General features: G+C 55.4%; 2 protein-coding genes across 3 annotated transcripts in view; one reads left to right on the top strand and one right to left on the bottom strand.

Annotated features, from left to right (window-relative positions):
* Positions 1 to 4,384, top strand: part of SETD5 (SET domain containing 5) — a 65,192-nt gene extending 60,808 nt beyond the window's left edge. For both annotated transcript variants that reach the window (XM_053988974.1, XM_053988975.1), the window contains exons 23-24: positions 1,815 to 1,888; positions 2,066 to 4,384. In XM_053988974.1, coding sequence (XP_053844949.1) covers positions 1,815 to 1,888; positions 2,066 to 2,665 — 674 coding nt within the window. In that variant the 3' untranslated portion in view covers positions 2,666 to 4,384. The remainder of the gene's footprint in view (positions 1 to 1,814; positions 1,889 to 2,065) is intronic.
* Positions 4,385 to 5,564: 1,180 nt separating this feature from the next.
* On the bottom strand, positions 5,565 to 17,799 carry LHFPL4 (LHFPL tetraspan subfamily member 4). The gene is made up of 4 exons (XM_053988976.1): positions 17,281 to 17,799; positions 7,936 to 8,172; positions 7,736 to 7,752; positions 5,565 to 7,369 (listed from the first exon to the last, which is right to left on the bottom strand). The coding sequence occupies exons 1-4, from the start codon at positions 17,684 to 17,686 to the stop codon at positions 7,361 to 7,363; spliced, it is 669 nt and encodes a 222-aa protein (XP_053844951.1). The 5' UTR covers positions 17,687 to 17,799; the 3' UTR covers positions 5,565 to 7,360.
* Between the last annotated feature and the right edge of the window lie 513 nt (positions 17,800 to 18,312).

Below are 18,312 nucleotides of genomic sequence, written 5' to 3'. Positions count from 1 at the left end.
ATTTTGCCATTCTGCAGTACTTGTGGTGCCTTGAGAAGGCTGACCTAGAACAGAGGCTAGACAGAGTTAAAGTAGGAATGGATACACCTTGGGCAGTACAAGAGCCCTGGCCAGGCCACACCCAAGATGTACCCAAAATGATCACAAAATGGATGACCAGTCATACGGTCTCACACTTCTATAAGTTTTGGTCCATTTGCATATTGGAGTTAATTGTGCCATTTTAGCTTTAGTTTATGAAGTTCCATCCTCCTTGTTTTCTCTCTTCAATTCACCGTTGTTTACACTTTTTGGGCCTGGAGCTTGTAACATTTGTCCTTGTACAAGCTAGTAAAAGATTGTTTTGTCTACCTACCCTGTGAAGAGAACTTGCTAACGCTTAATATGAAGCTCAGAGTTACACACTAAAGCAGCACAGAATCTGAAAAATATAGAAGCTAAAACTTAAGGCATCACTTGAAATGTCACCAAACAGCCCCTTGCTACATCGATGACATTTCAGAAATGGAAGGTGGCACAGGACACATGCTGGAAGATTCACACCCCAGTCTCTGTGCAGGCCTGTGCCCTGAGGGAATTTCTGAGCCTCAAGAACAGACAAGAGCTACGTCCAGATCCGTGTTAGCTAAGCCAGCACTATGGTGTAGCACAGAGAGGACAATGGCAGCAGAACCATAGGCATTACTGGCACTGATGCTTGTGTCAGTGCAGCTGGGGCAAAGCCAGACTTGTCTGGCAGAAGTACAGAGCAGACTGAGGCAGAGTGTCCTGTTTCATGACTGAGACACATCTGTCGTAGAAATTTGATACTAATACCAACACTGTTTCACCAAGGCATTTCAAACGCAGCTGCTGAGAATCCCTGAGATGCTGCAGATAAACAGTTCTGTCTCATTAGTCTGCAGGAGAACTCTGATGTGAAATCATCTAGTCCCAGCAGCTTCACCTCTCCTGCAGAAAGCAGGATCACCAGCCATGGTTACAGGGGTAGCAGCTGAAGCACACAGTTGGCATGGTGGATGTGTCACTGCAGTAAGTGCTTCTTGCCTACCCCAGGTCATGTTCAGTGATATGGTAGGACAAGAAGCTCACCCACCCTTGAAGTGCAAGAAAGGCTTACTCTTGCATTTTATTTCTCTTGGTTTCTTACATATCTGAGGTGGATCAGAGTGTGCTGTATGCTGCCGGTGCCCTTCAGACCTCAAAGCATTTCCATCATCTTGGCCTGTTAGAAAAACAGGCATTTCTGAGTTCCAGGAGTATCTCTGTTTCTAGCAGCTCAGTTGGCTTGTAAACCACAGTCCCCAAAATGGCAGCATGGGATGTCTGTCTTTGGAAGTGTCTAGATCCGCCTTTGAGGAAAACTCACCACAGGATCCTGCTGACAGCCCTCTAAGAAGGGCAGTTTTGTCTCCTGAGATGTAACTGTATCCAGTGTGGATTTCTGTAACCAAGACTGAGTGAGAAATTGTTGAGTCCTTAGAAACTATCTTCTGCCTCTCATATCCTACTGAAGAGCCAGGGGAGCCCTGGCTGTGTCTGTGCATTATCTCCAGGTGTGGTCATTAAGGCAGGTGGGCTTTGTGATAAACCAGAGCACATTGGTGTGAGGTGAGTGGCCACTCTTACACATGTGGCTGTTCCCACATGTTAAGGTTTCCCAATGGTCTTTTGCTGGGTTTCTTCAGTTTCTGAAATGCTGGTGGCTGGGGAGGCTGGAACACAAGGGCTGGACTGTGCAGTGTCATTTGAGAGGGAGCTGCAGTGGCCTCAGTCGGTGGGGTGAGGTTTAACATCTTGCCTGTACATTGCAGATGCAGCAGAAGGAGACACTCCAGAAGTCCACAAAGGACCAGCAGTTTACAGCCCTTCTCGATACAGCTACCAGGTAAATGCTTTTATATCTTATCTGCCCATTCTGAAATAAAGCTTTATAAGGAGGGAAACAGTGCTTAGCTGCCATTGTTCACAGTGCTGCACTAAGCACCTTAGGATGAGAAGCAGGTAGGAAATGGGGAAGTCAGCCTGACATGTATTTTCCTTTTTTCCTGCATGCCTTGTTCAGCTACTGCAGTCTGACAGTCCCCAGGCAGAATCACAGACCCTGCTCCAGCAGAACTCCTCCCCGTACAGAGGGCACCTCGCACCGTCTCCTGGATACAGCTACCGAGCAGCAGCACAGAGGACAGGACACAGCCTGTCCCATGGTTCCTCGGAAACATCCCTCTCCTCCACCTCATATTCCAGCCCTGCCCACTCGGTCTCCACAGACTCCTCTGCCCTGTTTGCAGGGAATTCGGGGTATTTCAGCAGCCAGCAGCACTCTGGCAGTGTCAGCAGCAGCCTCCTGAGGAAGAGCTGCCCTGCGGCTGCCAGCCCGGCACAGCAGACAGCTGTGGACTCTCTCTCCTCGGAGTCGGGCTCCCAGCCCTGCACAGGCGTGTCAGGCTCTTCCTCCGCTCCCCAAAGTGCTCGCTCACTACAGTCAGACTTGCGGACTATCAGCCTGCCGAACTCCGGGCAGTCTGTTCTCTACCAGGGCTCCCGGGGCGCAGCGATTTCCAATGCACAACACTATCCGCACCGCGGGGGAGGCAGTGTCCATCAGTACAGACTGCAGCAGCTTCAAGGTTCTGGAGTAAAGACTCAAACAGGACTTTCCTAGGGCTGCCTGGACTTCAGGAGGACAAAACTGCCCATAGCTCCTTCCAGTCACCCCTGGAAGTGGCTCCTTGGGCTGGTGTTGAAAGCTTGCACCTGATGCTGGGGTGCCAGGGGTCAGAGGCTGAGGTCAAAAATGCACGGGTGAGATTTGTGAGCAGTATTGGCCTCTGGCCTGGTAGGAGAACACAGATTTCTCTAAGGCAGAGACTGTAGCAAAGCAGTTCCCTGACATGTGGGTACATTGCAAAAACAAAAAGAAACAAACAGAAAAAAAAAAAAAAGAAAAAAAAAAGAAAATGGTTCAAGTGCAATGACTGTGGCACAGCCTCTGTCTCTGGTCCGTGCCCATGGCCACAGTCACACATGCAGCACGGAATTTTGCAGTTCTGAATTCAAAAGCAGTTTAAAGGAAACATTGGGGGAAGTTAACTCCAATCTCTTTATAGGTCAGGTTCTCAGTGCGTTCTGGGGAGGGCTTTAATCCGTTACGATCATTCCAGTCACAAGCAGACGAGCGCACACGGCTGCCTTTGGGCTTGGGTCGCCACTGCCGCCGTCGGAGCTTTTTCCAGGACAGGAGAGTCTCCACAAATGCAAACAGCACGGGAAGGGTTTGGAGCATGTGCCTGTGGCTGCAGAGGATCCGGGGTGCACTGTCGTGCACTGCTTCACTGCAGGTCTGTGATGAATGAGTGTTTTTGAGGTCGCTTAAGGAATCTGTGAACAGGAGCACGGCTGGGGCCATGCTGCCACGTGCTGCCGCGCCGGGGGCTCTCTGGCTGCTCGTGCGCAACGCACAGGGGATGGCCGGGGGCCTGATCAGTCAAGTGATGCTGCGGCACACGGGGGGCTGCAGGCAGAGGAGCAGGGGGGCTGTAAGGGGCAGTGGTGGGTGGGCACCCCGGTCTGTGCTGAGCCAGAGGCTCTCCAGGCAGTGCCATGTGGGGTCTTTTCCAGCCACTGTCACCCGCCGAGTGTGGCAGGAGAGCCAGCCCAGACACAGTGCGCTGTGTGTTCAATTCCATACGATTGCCAGCTTCTTTCTCACTTGTTTACTGTAATATCGGGCGTGTTTTTATTTATCTAATTTTATATTCAGTTATAACCATAGTAGGTTAGCTAATATATGACAGGTGTCATCCCTGGTGCTGCAGTGGAACTTCTCCTTTCTCTTGGATAACATAATGCTGTGAGTCTGTCTCCCCTCTCCTTGCAGATGCACAGTCTTCTTCCTCTTTTTTTAGGACTGTTACAGATTTCTCTAATTCACAATTGAAATCAGGTGTTTGTTCAGCCTAGGGGAGACTTTTAAAATATTGAAACAAAGAGTAGCTTTCTCACACTGTCTGGCTGTGAGCGTGTTGGGATGGAACTTGTCACCCCTCAGTTGGGTGTCTGTATACTGTATAACATAGGTGTAAACTTCACTTGGCTTAGCCCTGGAGGTGCAGCCTCCCCTTCCGTGCTCTGAGCAGCACGGGGCAGACGGGCTCTGCCCTGCCAGGCGGCAGGAGGGGGCCAAGGGGGCCCTGCCCAGAGGCTCCAGCACCTTCGGGCGCAGCAGGGGGGCAGGAGGGAGGGACCCTGGAAAGCTCTAGGAAAGGTGGGGGCTGTAGCTTCTTACTCTAGTGGAGTTTTTACACCATGCTGTAACATTTGAACTTTCACAAGAGATGTAATAATTTTGATAATAAAAATACTTAACTTGAAAACTAGTATTGTTGCATTTCTTACTGCCTTGAGCGCTGGTGCCCAGGACATAGGGCGAGGGGGTGAGGGCATGTAAGTCTCTTCCCTGTCTCCTGCAGGGTAAGCAAATCCTTGCAGGAGCAGCCTTGCAGACCTCCCTCCTGCGTTCTGCCAGCTGAAGCTAGGAGCTGCTCTTCCTTAGGAAATTCCCTGAGCTTCTGGCTGGGGTTGTGAGATTTTTGGCTCTGCTGCTGTTGTTCTTCTTGCCCAAGCTCATTTGGGGAGGAGATGGATTTGGAGGATGTCCCTTGCACCACTGCACCTGCTTTAAAACCTGGTTTCTGGTGTGCCAGAACCTGTTATCCAGGGTTTTCATACTGCTTGCCTTGTCCTTAGGAAGCCTGTCACGGGCTGAGCCTGGCATGGGGCCTGCCAGGTGTATCTGCAAGTGCTGGTTTGAGGTGCCCATGGCTTCTGGTCTTCAACTGCCCTCACTTGTGAGAATGTTCCCCCTGACGCTGTAGGACAGCATCTGTCATGGTTCATTCTGTCCTTATGTGTCCCCCAAAAGAGTGGCTCCATCTCCACTACTCCTTCCCTGAAAGCCACTGTGGGTAGCACTAACCCTGCTCTTCTCAGCCTCTTCTGCCATCTGCAGGGCTCACCTGGGCTGTCAGCGTGTCCCGCATTGGGGGAGCAGACTTGGCCAAAGCTCTCTGCAAGTCCCAGAGCTCCCCATGTGCCCTCGCACAGCCTGGAATGCTCTCCCCACTCCTCTATCAGAGCATGCCATTAAACTGACCGGCCACGTAGTTTTTTTTCCATCAAGACACTGGAATTTGATGAATTTCAGGAGTTTTTTGATGAATTTCATGGATTTTCCTATCAGTCTGTGTTAGTGAGCTGACAGACCACTCGTCGTGCACTGTGGACAAGCAGAAGGGACGGGTTCAAAGGCTCCTAGGGATAGATGGGATCCTGCTCCACCCCCTGCTTTGCCATGAAGTGGGACAGACCCTTTCTCTGGGGACTCCCTCTGGACAGAGCCTCTCCTTGTGTGCCAGCCCATGTTGGGTGGAGGCTCAGCTCTGAAGGGTGGGCTCCCCACCACAGCTCAAGACACTCACAGGGGCTTCTTTGGCCTCCCACCTCCTTCAGTGATGGCCAGGAAGAACCCATCCCAACCCTCCCCACAACACAGGGCTCCGAGCTCGTCTGGTTTGAATTATATTTTTCAATAAGGTTTTGTGAAACACTGTATCAAACTTTGTACTAAAATACAGATATATTACAGCTACTGTATTCCTTTCTCCACTGATTTTCTTGGTTTGTTTTTCCAATTCAGCTGGCAACAGCACTCTCAAGCTGGCAAGACCCGGGCGCTACGAGTTCCTGTTGATTTCATTCTGGGGGTCAGCTGTCAGAGGGATGTGGGCACCGCTGGGCTCATGGCAGGCGGAGGGCACTGGCAGGAGTGCTGGCACGCACTCCATCCCGGGTGGCTTTGGCTCCCAGATGGTGTTTTCGGCACAGCTCCATCCCCCAAGGCACCCTGCAGGGCCTCAGGACACCACTTACCTGCTCCAGCCCGCCCCTGGTGCCTGGTGAGGCGCTGGGTCCTGCGGAGCCCCTCACTGCCATCCCCCAGCAGCCTCCACGCTCCGTGGCCCCGTCCCAGAACCGTGGTCCCGCTCTGCTCCCTGCTCCCACTCGCCCTGCTCCCTGGCCTTGCCCAGTGTCTGGATCCAGCCCTGCCAGGGCTCCAACAAGCCCCTGGGGGCCCTGCCCTGGGCCCTGCAAGGAGCCCCAGCTGCTCGCACTGAGACACGGCCAGTGCTGAGGACTTTATTGCATTGCGAGGGCTGTGGTGACCCAAGCCCCTGTGGCCAGGGGAAGCCCACACACACGCGCTGGCCTGGCCAGCAGAGCCACAGCCAGGCTGCAGCCACCCGTGCCGGGGTGTCGGCTCTCGGGTGCTGTGTGTGGGCCTCGGAGGCCACTGGCGCTGCCCGGGGCAGCAGCCACCGGCTCCCCGCACGCCATCACCGCGGGCCAGCGAGGTACAGCCAGGAGGCCGGGTGGGTACAGGAGTGCTCAGGTACACCCGGCCATGCCGCGTGGCAGGGAAAGCCTTGCTGTCACCAGTGGAGATAAAGCACCGTATGGGGATGGGGAGGGAAGGCGTTTGGCAACGGCCCGCGGCCGGCTCGGGGAGGGGTCTTGGCGGGGGGGTCCTCCTGTGCCCGCCCGGGGGTTTTGCATGTTCAGCTGCTCCCACTTACCAGGGCTTACATTCAACGGCGGCGCGAGTCGGGTGTCCCACAGCCGGCAGCAGCAAGGCCCCTGCGGTCCCCATGCTGAGGGGAGCGAGCAGCAGCCTGCGGCCCCAGCCACGCACCAGGAAACACCATGTCCTGGGCTGGACTCCCGGGGCGGGGGGGAGAGGGGGCTCGAGTCACTTTACCCTGTTTAGAGAATATGAATTTACATGTAAAAGTAGGGGTTGGGCCCCATCCCGGCCACCGGGTCCCCTGGCTGTGGAGACAGGATCACGGAGCTGTACAAAATGGGAGTGGGGAGGGGTCCGGGACCCGGAGCAGCCGGCACGGGGCGTCACTGGGTGCGCGTTCGGGTGGGAGGCAGCAGGTCAGGAGTTCTGGGGATGTAGAAATCTGTTAAAAACTCCAAGACTGTTTTTTCCTTGAAACAAAACCGCAGCTGGATTCTGTTCTTGAACAAAGCGGGTTTGAGGCATCCTCCCCCGGCGGCGGCCCGCAGGCAGCGGTGGGTACGGAACTGGCAGGGTGCGTGGGATGGTGGTGCCGGCGTGGACATGGAGGTGGCCATGGATGCGGCGGGCGGCTGGCGCATCCCTGGCACGGGCACCGGGGCCCGGAGGGCAGCGCGGGACGCTGTGTGGCCGCTGGCAGCAAATGAAGGGCAGGACAGGAAGGGAACGCCCAGGCTGCCGGCCATGGGAAGAAGGTCCTGCTGCGGATGGTCGGCCTTATATCCTCTGCGGGAAAAGCAGAGCAGGTTGGGGATGGACTTGGGCTGGTCTTACTGCACCATCGTGCTACTTGCATGTGCCAGGCATATGTCTATCCCCATCCCTGCCACCCTGTCTCTGCTGCCTCCCTTCCCCCATTGCCCCCAGCCCTGCTGCCTGCACAGCCAGGGTCCCCATCCCACCCCATCCCGTCCCGTCCCATCCCTTCCCATCCCATCCCATCCCATCCCATCCCATCCCATCCCATCCCATCCCATCCCATCCCATCCCATCCCATCCCATCCCATCCCATGTCACACAGACACCAAGCACAGTCACACCCAGAGACACCACAGAGGGACAGGGGACAGGATAGTGACACTCAAGGCTTACCGCAGTGCCAACAAAATCTGTGGGAACAGAAGAGAGAGAGGTCAGGCAGGGCAGAGGCTCAGCAGCTCCCTCCCACCCTGCCCAGCCTGGCTTGCCTTGTAGGTGGCAGTTAAGCTCATGGGACCTTTGCCAGGGTGCCAGAGGAGCCAAGCCCCCCAGGCTGCTCCCACCCAGGATCCCCCCAGTAGCATGGTGCTGACCTTTGCTCTCTGTCTTGAGCTCCTCGTGCAGCAGGTCGTTCTGCCGGTTGCCGAGAACAAAGGCCAGGAAGGAAAGGATAAGGGCATTGAGGATGCCGATGATGGCCAGGATATAAGCCCAGCGTACAGAGCAGTCGCCCAGGGAGTACTTCCCTGTCTTCTCCCCGCACATGTCCCGTATGGTCTCTGCATCCCAGCCATCAGGAAAGATCATGCAGCCCAGCACCAGGCAGAGCGCTGCAAGAGAGAGAGGAGGGGGAAGCATCAGAGACAGTGGAGTGGCAGTGCTGGGTGCTGAGCCCCCCAGTCAGTACGTGAGTGCAGCCCTTGTCTGGCAGGGAGCCCACCTTGGCCTCATGACAGCTGGGCAATGTGGCAGGTGACAGCCACCACTGCCTCAAGAGCCCCAGGGACTGCGTTTTTGGCTGTCCCAAACCTGGCCCACGCATAATTAGGGACTTCAGGCTCTTTGTTTCTACCAGCATCAGCCACAGGATCAGTGGCTGCCCACGGGGCTTTCCTCATCACTACAAACTCCCTGCATGTGGGCAGTAGCTACCGGTGCACTGCAGGCAGGGATGCTGCCTGTGGAGAGGACTGGCATCCCCAGGAGCCCCCACACCTGACCACCCCAAAGCCTGCAAGCACCACTCCCAGAGGGGTCACCTTCCCAGCAGGCCTCCACCCAGCACACTCTGTGCTGAGCAAGGAGACATCAGGTAACACAGGGATGGAAATGTCACAAAGCCTGTGACTGTCAAGGTAAGGAGGTGACTTTTTCTGACTACAGCAAGTACAAAAGCTCCTCACCCCATATCAGCTGGAAGAGCTAAAAATAGTAATGATGTTGGCTGCGGTGCCCTGCAGGTACTTTTGCCCTGAGTTAAGGAAGAACTAAGAGGCTTGTGCCCGCACCAGTAAGAAGTTGTCTCTCCAACCCTTTCAGCAAACACCCTGCAGGCAGGCAGCTGGTAGTCTGGCATGAGCTTTCTGGGTGCTGGCATGTGTTTTGAACTGCTTTCCATGGGGAAGGGAAATCCCAGGAGGGAGGCAAGTGCCTGCAGGGCATCACACTGCACCCAAGAAAGGACAGGGATGCTGGCACATAATGTCATGCAGCAGCTGCTGCCTGGTCTCTGACTCCTCCACACACATAGCAAACCCCCTTGGTAAAAGTGTCTTTGTGGACAGTGGCAAGCCCTGCATGCTGATTTATTGCAATGCACAGCCCTGGTGCCACCCCAGCACCACATGGCTGCACAGAGCCAAGCCAGTGTCTCCAGCACATTGTCACCAGGGACTCCCAGCCAAGCACAGCCTTGGGTTTGGGCCAACCCAAACCCTCTGCAAGGAAACACAATCAGCACCAACGCCATGCCCTGCATGGTAAACAGTGAGGAGCAGCCTGGCCTGTTGCTGACCTGGGCAACTTGGAATAGGATGGCATTAATTCAGCTGAGGGCCTGAATAAAAGGGGATCAGGTGCAGCAGACCTGTGCCAGGGACTGTTCCTGTGAAAGCAGAGATGCTAAGAGGATTTTAGGATCCTCTGAGCTCCCAGTGCAGTGCAGCTGTGAAACAAGCGAAGGTACTCTGTGACAATCCCCAGCAAGGGGGTGGGTTTACCCCCACAGCATTGCTCAGGCTGGCACGACCCTGGCCCTGGAAACGGGCACGGCCCTGGAAATGGGCACGGTTGTAAGAAATCTGCTGAAATCATAGAGGAGGAGGAAAGGACCACAGGTACGCAGTGAGGCTGGAGGAAAGCACAGAAAGCAGCAGCTCCAGCTGCCTGGGTAGGCAGCAAGCCTCAGCAACAGCCACTCTGGGCCCAAAGGAGAACAGGGGCTGTGCCCAAGATGGTAGGCAATTTTGAGTTAAAAAATCAGGCACCAATTTCACCTACACCAGCAAGGGCTTGGGCAGGCTCCCAGCCTTTGTGCACAGCCCTCAGTCAGTCCTTCACAGGAGCAGAACAGCAGCCCCTGGGTCTGTCCCTGGACTCCGCAGGCAGTGTCATGTCCTCTGCACTCCTGAGCTATCATTCGGGGTAAAGGTGGGTCCAGCGGCCCAGGTAAAGCAGAAGCCTGACAAGAGCTCACCACTCTGAAAACACCACAGGTGAGAGGGTCTCCCAGGACATCTGCCTGTCCCAAACGTGGCAGGACAGGCAGCGATGCCACGGCACTCACGGAGGACATGAGAGACAGGGTTTAAGGCAAAAGTAGGGTGGCTCAAAAAGGTATGGGAGACCCTCGTGTGGTGGGTTGTTACAGCACAGTCACGAAGGACATGCAGTGATGGCCACTGCCAGGACGCTGCCTGGCTCCAGCCTGTCTGCTTGTTCTGATCCCTCTCACCCTCGTGTGCCTGCTCTATACTGCACCAGGACAAAGGGAGTCTGTGCCCTGTCCCACCAAGCAGTTGCAGGATCTCTGCTCATGCCCTCACAGCCCATCTGACAGAATTCAACAACAACTTTACTACTGGGCAGAGGTATGTGCCCAAGTCACCACACATACCCAAATGACTCTGCCTGAGGGTGACTGGCCTCTTCCCAAAAACCCCTCACTCCTCTACAGCTCCCTGGGAAGCGGCTGAGGTGAGGCTGTGCTATTGAAGGCAGGTGCTCTCCCGGGGAAGAGCAGCTCAGTGCTCTCCTCTTCCCATCTGCCCTACGTGTTCCCAGCAGCAAGCTGAGTCCTCTGCTCTGTCACAAGCAATTCCCTTTTCTGCACTCCCCAGGCTGCCCAGTGTCCTGGAAACACCTTCCTGTGCCTTCAGCAAGGAGTGACTTTGAAAAGCAGAGCAAGAACAAGGATGGGATCCCCATACAACCCACAGGTCTCAGCGCTGGCCTCTCCAACAGGTCTGAGGGATGCGGGGTCAGGGCTCTGCCTGCCCATCCCTCTGCCCACAGCACCATTCTGCCAGCACTTACCTCCAAATGCCCCAAGACCCCTTGCAGACCTGCAGGAAAACCTTGGGTTTTGTTTAAAGCAGCCTATTTCTATGCCTTGCAACCACAAGAAAAGCACCAGGTGATGATTTCTATGAAGAGCAACTATTAAAGAGGAAAAAATAACCCAACTCAACTTTGCTTTTAATTCCTGTTCTTCTGAGTGTGTGGTGCCAGTCCTCACTGTCAGTGGCACCAAGAATGGCTGGCTGGTCTGTCACACCCCACAGCTGCCATCCTGCCCTTAGCCCTGGGCTCCAACTCCCTCTTCTAGTGTTTTTCCAATTGTAAAGACAGTTTTGAGAGCAGACATTTCAGTGATCACTGGGACAGGGTGCATGCAGAGGGAGGATGATCCTGCTGGGGCTGGGGCTCTGACCCCATAAAGCTGGCATTTCTTGCCTTTACAGCTGGTTCATGGCTTCTCAATCCTCAGTGCTCTCTTGTCAAGGTCCATTAGAAACAACATGGGCATCTCAAGGGCTTTTGATATCCTCACAAAATAAATTAATCAAAGGGAATGCAATGTTATGACTCAGGCTGCAACACTGGAGCAAGATTTGAGCAGAAAGAGGAGGCTCCTCCTGGCAGGACAACATCTCCTGGTACAAGATGCATCTAGGTAATTTGGACTGTCTGAGTAACCCCCATGTTTGCTGAGTACAACTCCCCCTATCCTGAGCAGCTGTGCCTGCAGGATTAAAATCTGATTTTTTAAAATTACTTTTTCTGTCTAGTTTAGTCTGCAGGTGTGAGTGAAAACTGGCTTTTACTGCTTCTGCCTGCCATGGGTGGAAGGAGCTCAGGACATGCCCTGCAGCTGAGATGTGACCTCCCCCAGAGCATCACACCATCACAGAACACACAAACGGGAAGATGTGAGGTAATGGGGGGAAAACCAGCAATCACTGGATCCAAAAAGGGTTTTTAAACCTGACATGGGGACAGCACATCCAAAACCCCAGAGAACAGGGGCTGGGCTATATATGCTCTTGGGGTCTAGAGTGGCTGCTTCTCACCAGAAAACCTCCTGAGAGCTGAACACCAAAAGGAAAGGGGACAAACACAGCCCCCCCCCCTCCCCCCCCGTAAAAACTGAAATCCCTCAAAAATAAATCAACACTAAGGGCAGAGTGCTCTGGACGGCGAGCACCGGCCATTTACACAGATACGAGCTCCCTTACGGCGTTTTGCTCCACAGGCTGTTTTTGTGCCAAAAAATCAGCAGGATTCAGAATAGAGTTATGAGTTTGTATGAATCAGAACTGACAGTTACTTTATCTGGAACAACCGTTCAGGGATGTAAGCTCCAGGACACGAGCGGCTCCGAGACGCCCGGCTCAGCCCCTCCCCGCGAGTACACAGGCACATTAACAGCCGCCACGGGAGGCTGCGCTGCCGTGCGAACCCCGCGGCGCCTGCTGCTGCTGCTGCGGAGCACACGGCGCTGCACGGATGCAAGGGATGGGTTGCAGCCCGGCTCCTGTCCCCTTTGCAAGACCTGAGTGGTAGGGGAAGAAGGGGGGAATCTTCAGGAAAGCTTTTTTGGGCGTCCAGAAGACAGTAATTCAGCAAATGTTGAGGGGTTTTGTGGTGCTGTTATTTTTGCTGCAAGGTCAGCAGGTGGAAGTGGCTCATATACGGGCAATATTGGCAGAGAAAGGGCCTGAGGATAAACTGCAGAGTCACAGAATAGTTAAGGTTGGAAGGGACCTCTAGAGATCATTTAGTCCAACCCTCTTGCTAAGGGGTCACCAAGAGCAGGTGATACAGGAACATGTCCAGATGGGTTTTGAATGACTCGAGAGACAGAGACCCCACAACTTCCCTGGGCAGTCTCATGCACAGCAGCTGTCCCATTTACACTCCAAGCTGGTTTGCAGCAGTGGTATTTGCCTCATATTTTTTCATTAAGAATTTCAACGAATGACTTTTATATCCATGAAAACAGTATTTTGAAACCTCAGTCTCTGAAAGGACTTGGGTCTCCAGCAAGTCACAGTCAGGAAGATGAGCCTGTCCTGATGTGGTTCAGCAGAGCCACTGCATTGCTGCCAGAACCAGGGAGGGTTTTGGGGCTGTAGCACACACCCAGGCCAGATCCTGCTTTCCCTTGGGGCTGAGGCCACACCAGCACACAGCTCCACCATGCTCAGCCCAGCAGCTGGTAACAATTCCCTCACTATTCTTCTCCATGGATATGCCAAAACCATGCCATGCAAGGGGTCCCCACTGAGACAGTGGCAAACACAGCTGAGGTGCAGAAGATGAAGCCCTGCTCAGGGACCTGTCTCTGCTCTCAGCCTTGGAAGGGCCCATCCAAGAGGTGAGTGTAGCTCTGAAGGGAGTCTCCCAAAGGAGAAAAGAGCTCAGATGGATATGTATCACTACATTCCCCATCAGGCAAGGTGGCTGGACATGGCACAATCAATGCCAAAAGGCCACCAATAAGGACAAAGCCCAGCCCGAAGGCCAAGAGCATGGCCCCAGGTGAGAAGGCACCCCATGCGTCGTGTATTCCTAAGGGAGGGAGTGTGAAGGTCTCACCACACTGACTGCTGGACCTGGAGCACAGGAAAACACTTTAAAATGTGGACAGTCAATTCTTCCATGCAAGAAGCATGGAAGCTCAGCTGGCTGCCTCTTTTGACCCTCAATAGACTCTAAGTACAAAACCAAAGACCCTCTGGAAACAACCCTGGGTACCACTCAGGGTAATCATCCTGATGGGAGGCACATGGATGCAGTGTCACACAGAGCTGGCTGGGCTGTCTTGCAGAGCCATTAATGCTGGGCACCAGGACAACTTTGTTCAAAGCTTGGAGTAAACTCACAGGGTGACTGTGTCTTATGCTACAGCAGTGTTGGGGAATCAGGGGAAATGCTCAGGCTCCTGGGTGGCCTGGTGGTGGTGTATTCCTATGCTCTGATTTCTTGCAAACAAATCCCAAGGCGATCACCCTCACAGCCCATTTCTCTTCAGGCATCATGCCACGGAACTTTCTGAAGGTGCTCCTCCACTAATTTGGAGTACTGGGGTGGCATCAGGTGCTGTCAGTCATACAGTTGTTGACGTGCTCATGTTAAGGGCCCATCTCTGGTTTTATAACAGAAGGATTTAGCAAAATCTCCAGTTTTGCGTTACTGGGATTTTGAACAGGGCAGATGGCCACGTTTCTATTTGCGATAAAGCAGAGTCTTTCCTCTTAATTAGATCCAGTTTCCTCCTAGGGGGGCAGCGGCTTTTGAGCTGGAGCTTTCTGTCAAGCTCTAATTAAACCCTGCCTTGATTGTTGTCCACTAATTAGATATCGATGATTTAAAGTTGGTTGGGTTTTTTTGGTTTTTTGAAAGAGATCCTGAATTCCTCATCCTCCTCCCCCACATTCCTGCACTTGGTTTTTCTCCTCTGAAGAGCCCATCCATGCCCACAATCAGCAGCCCTTTACTCTGCACCAGCCATCCCACAGGGATGGGGTGGGGACACCTCTGCCCCATCTCTCTGCCCATCACCTGCCTCACCTGGCTTTCACCACTGAGACCAAGAGACTTTGGGCCTCACAGTTGCTTCTGCCGTAGTAGTGCAAGTCCTTCTTCAGCTAAACCCTCACTGAGGCAGGAGGAATTTCCTTTCCTTTTCTGCTCCTCCAAACTCTCTGCTATGACAGAATCCTCCAACCTCCCAGCCAGGTGAATCTCTGAAGTTTGCCATAATGATGTGCCAGATCCTGCATCAGCCTATGTCCCTGCCGTAAGATCTGGCCTACGGTACTCTCTCCATAGGTCATGGTAGCTCCTTCTCCATGCACAAGGTAACACATCCACCTGTGGCTGCCTCAGACGTTCCCAGGGAAGTTCGGCCCTGCCTGACCCCTGCCAGACAAAGACTCTCTTGCTGGGACACACCACACCACCACCTCTGCATCAGGCCCTCTCTGACAGGAACATCAACCTGTCCTGTAGGACAGCAGCTCTCTCATGTTGTCCTGTCTCAGGTTAGGGTGGAGGGCCAGTCTCTGTTAATGCTGCCTTGGACTTTCCCTGACAGAGAAGCCATGGAGCCATGCTGCTCTGGGAGAGCTCCAAGCCAACCTGGGCTGGCTGGGGCCAGAAGAGCCAGCCCATGGCCCCACTGAGCTGAGCACTCAGGGTTCTCACAAGTGCAGTTGTCAGCAACACGTGTCATTACAAGGTGCAAAGTGTGACCAACGACAAGCTCCAAGGCAAGGTGAAGGGTACCCAGAGGTAACAACAGTGAAGTGCTGTCATGGCCACCCAAACCTGAGCCAGGACAGGACAGGAGGCATTGGGGAGAAGACCCAGGGCTGCCTCCAGTGCAGTGCCCTCTGCCACACAGCTCCCTGTGCAGCAGTAGCAGCTGGGCACTCCACGCCACTTGATTAAGCTGCCGACAATCAGTAGGATTTGGGCTCTGAGCTTGCTTTAAACTGATAAATCTTCAGGACGGGGAAAATTAAAGATGAGGGAATTTCCTGATAAGCCAAGGCAGCTCCAGGTCTGGCTGTGGTCCTGATCTGGGTAAGGGGAGGTCAGGCTTTCCAGCCCAAGCCAGCTGCAAGGGAAAGAGCTGGGCTAGCTGGAAGGTCCTCACACGGAGGGGCTGTATCCTTCCACATCAAGGACTAGGGCCCTTCTCACAGAGGGGATGAATGGGGTCCTTCCATTAGGAATAAGGGGCACTGTAGGTCCTTCCAGTGGAAGCTCTATGTCTATTCACACTTAGTATGCAGTGGAGAGTGTTTGTCCACACCTGATAAAACTGTGCAGAGAAGGAAGTGAAGGGTCTTGCTACCAATGGAAGTTCAACATCATTCCTTAGGATCTTTCTCCCAAAAGGACAGACCCTGTGTGAGGACACCTTGGCAGTCTGTGCATAAGGGAATACTTGGGATCCCTATCAATATAGGCATCAGGTCACCTTCTAGGGAAAGGTCTGGGATGTTGTACAGTGTCATTTTGAGGAGTGAGTCTGTGAGGGTCTTGCAGTACATCTGCAGTGGGGTTTCATTTGTGGAAGGACCTAAGGAGGATCTATAGACATGGTCACTTTTGGGGGGCTTAATTACTGGGCTTGAGTGGTCATGTCTGGGGAGACATCAAGGTAAATGTATGGTGCACCTCTGTGGGAAGCACTGGAGAGAGCTGTCCCCATGGCCCTTTCATGATGCAGAAGAGAGGGGGCCTGGGTACAATATGTCTTTAAGGGGGAACTTTTAGTTCCCCCTTTAGAAGGGTGCTTTTAGAGGGATGGGGGATCCATGCATGGGCTTCTTCCAGTGATGGGGTACCTTTGGGGGCTGAGTGGTCCCCTAAAGTGAGTATCTCTTAGGGACAACCCCACATCTCTGGGGTTGACTGGGGGGCTAGTCCCTGATGTGGAGTGTGCTGGGGTGTCTGAATCCCCAGGGATTCAGGGGGCTGATCCAGTGTGTCCTAGGCCATGTTGTAGGGTGTCCTAATGCTGGTCCTTGACTGGGGTGTACTCAAGTGCCCCAAGGTGGGTCCCTAGCCCAGGATGTCCTGCGGGTCCAGACTGCCCAGGTGTCCCAGGGTCGGTGCCTGCTCTGGAGTCACCTGAGGTAGGTCCCTGATCCAGCTCTCCAGCTGTGGTACCTCCCATAAGGGAGCCTTATGTTTCCCTGCGGCCAGACCTTGCCTAGGGAATGCCAGGCTCCAGTGCCCCAAGCAGGTGTGACCATTCCTGGTGCCAGTGCCTGGTCTGGCTGTCCTGGGAAGCCCCGAAGTGTCCTGAGGACATTTCTTGGCTAAGAAGACCCATGGCCCTACAGTGCTTGTATCTGTCCAGCTGCCTTGAGCGATGCCAATGTTCCCTGTAGCCAACCTCTGCCTGGGGAGACCCAGGTGCCAGTGCCTAGAGCCAGAACCTGTTTATGGTGCTCTGTCAGTGCCAGTGCCTGGCCTGCTTGTCCCAGGAAGGCCTGGGACATCCTAGGGCCAGCTCCTGGCTGGGATGCCCTATGGGTACACAGTACCTGTACCCAGCCCAGCTTTCCTGAGCAGCCCTTGTGTTCCTTGTGGCCAGGGGACAACAGGGAGCCCTCAGTGCCAGCGTCCCAAACGGGTGCCCATTCCTGCTCATCTGTCAGCACTAGCACCTGCCCTGGGTGTCCCAAGAAGCTGTGGGGCTGCATCCTAGAACCACGGCCCTGCAGTGTTTGGACTCAGCCCAGCTTCCTTGAGCAACCTTGCTGTTCCCTGTAGCCAGGGACCCCACTACCACTGCCGGGGTGTCCCAGGGTGCCGCACGCTCAGCTCTGCCCACATTCTCCCCACCCGTCCCCCGCCGCCAGGCCCGGGGCAGGCCGGTGTTCCCAGTGCCGGTGGTTCCCGGTGCCGGTGTGTACCTGCCAGCAGCTGCATCCAGGCGCAGATCTTGTAGACGGTGGCGGTGTTGCAGAAGAAGAACAGGGCGAAGCAGGTGATGCAGCCCAGCGTCAGCACCATGGAGAGCAGCACGAAGAACGCGGCCGCCTGAAAGGCGCCCGAGGGGATGGTGCTGAAGTCGGTGAAGGAGCCGCGGCACGACAGCTCCCGGCCCGCCAGCCCGCTGCCCACGCAATAGTGGAACAGCCCGAAGTAACCGGGCTTGGGCGTGTTAACGCTGTCGCCCACCCAGTAGGGCTGGATGAAGACCACCACGTTGATGATGGCGAAGCAGATGGTGAAGATGGCCCAGAGCACGCCGATGGCGCGCGAGTTCCGCACGTAGTTGTCATGGTACAGCTTGGAGGCTTCCTGCGAGGGCAGCATCCTGCCGGCCGCCGCTGCCGGAGGGCGGGAGGGGCCGGGGCGGCGGGGAGCCCGCCCGGGGTCGGCGGGGCGGGGGGGCCGCGGCCTAAGAGCGCCCGCGGGCTGCCGGGCCCTGCGACACCCGCGCCGCCATCTTGGCTGCCGCCTCTGCGCCCCGCGCGCTCCCGCCGCGCGCGCGCGGCCGCGCGCCCCCCCGCCACTGCGGAGCCGAGCCCAGCCGAGCCCGGGCTCGGGCCCGGCCGAGCCCAGCCGAGCCAGAGCCCGGCCGAGCCCGAGCCGAACCGAGACCCTCCGAGCCCGCCCCCCGGGGATCGGACCGCTCCGCCGCCTTCTGCTGCGCTCGCCTCGGGCTCGCCCGAGCGACGGGCTCGTCTCGGTTCGGCTCGCATCCACTCGGCTTGGCTCGGGTCAGATCGCCGGGCCCATTCCTCTCCCCCGGTCCGGCAGGACCGTTCCCCGGACCGACCCCTCCCGGGGTAGAGCCGGGACATGGCTCCGATAAGTGCTGGAAGGTCCCGGCGTGGCTGCCTTTGGCCGGAATGCGCCCGCAGGGAGAGCGTCCATCCCCCCGCACCCTTCACGAGTCCGGGGGAGGCCCGCGGGCTGCCGGCGTAGCCCCCGGACGG

Source organism: Vidua macroura, chromosome 13 (genome assembly GCF_024509145.1).
Source record: "Vidua macroura isolate BioBank_ID:100142 chromosome 13, ASM2450914v1, whole genome shotgun sequence".
NCBI classification, from domain to species: Eukaryota; Metazoa; Chordata; class Aves; order Passeriformes; family Viduidae; genus Vidua; species Vidua macroura.
This window is presented reverse-complemented; position numbering and strand designations above follow the sequence as displayed.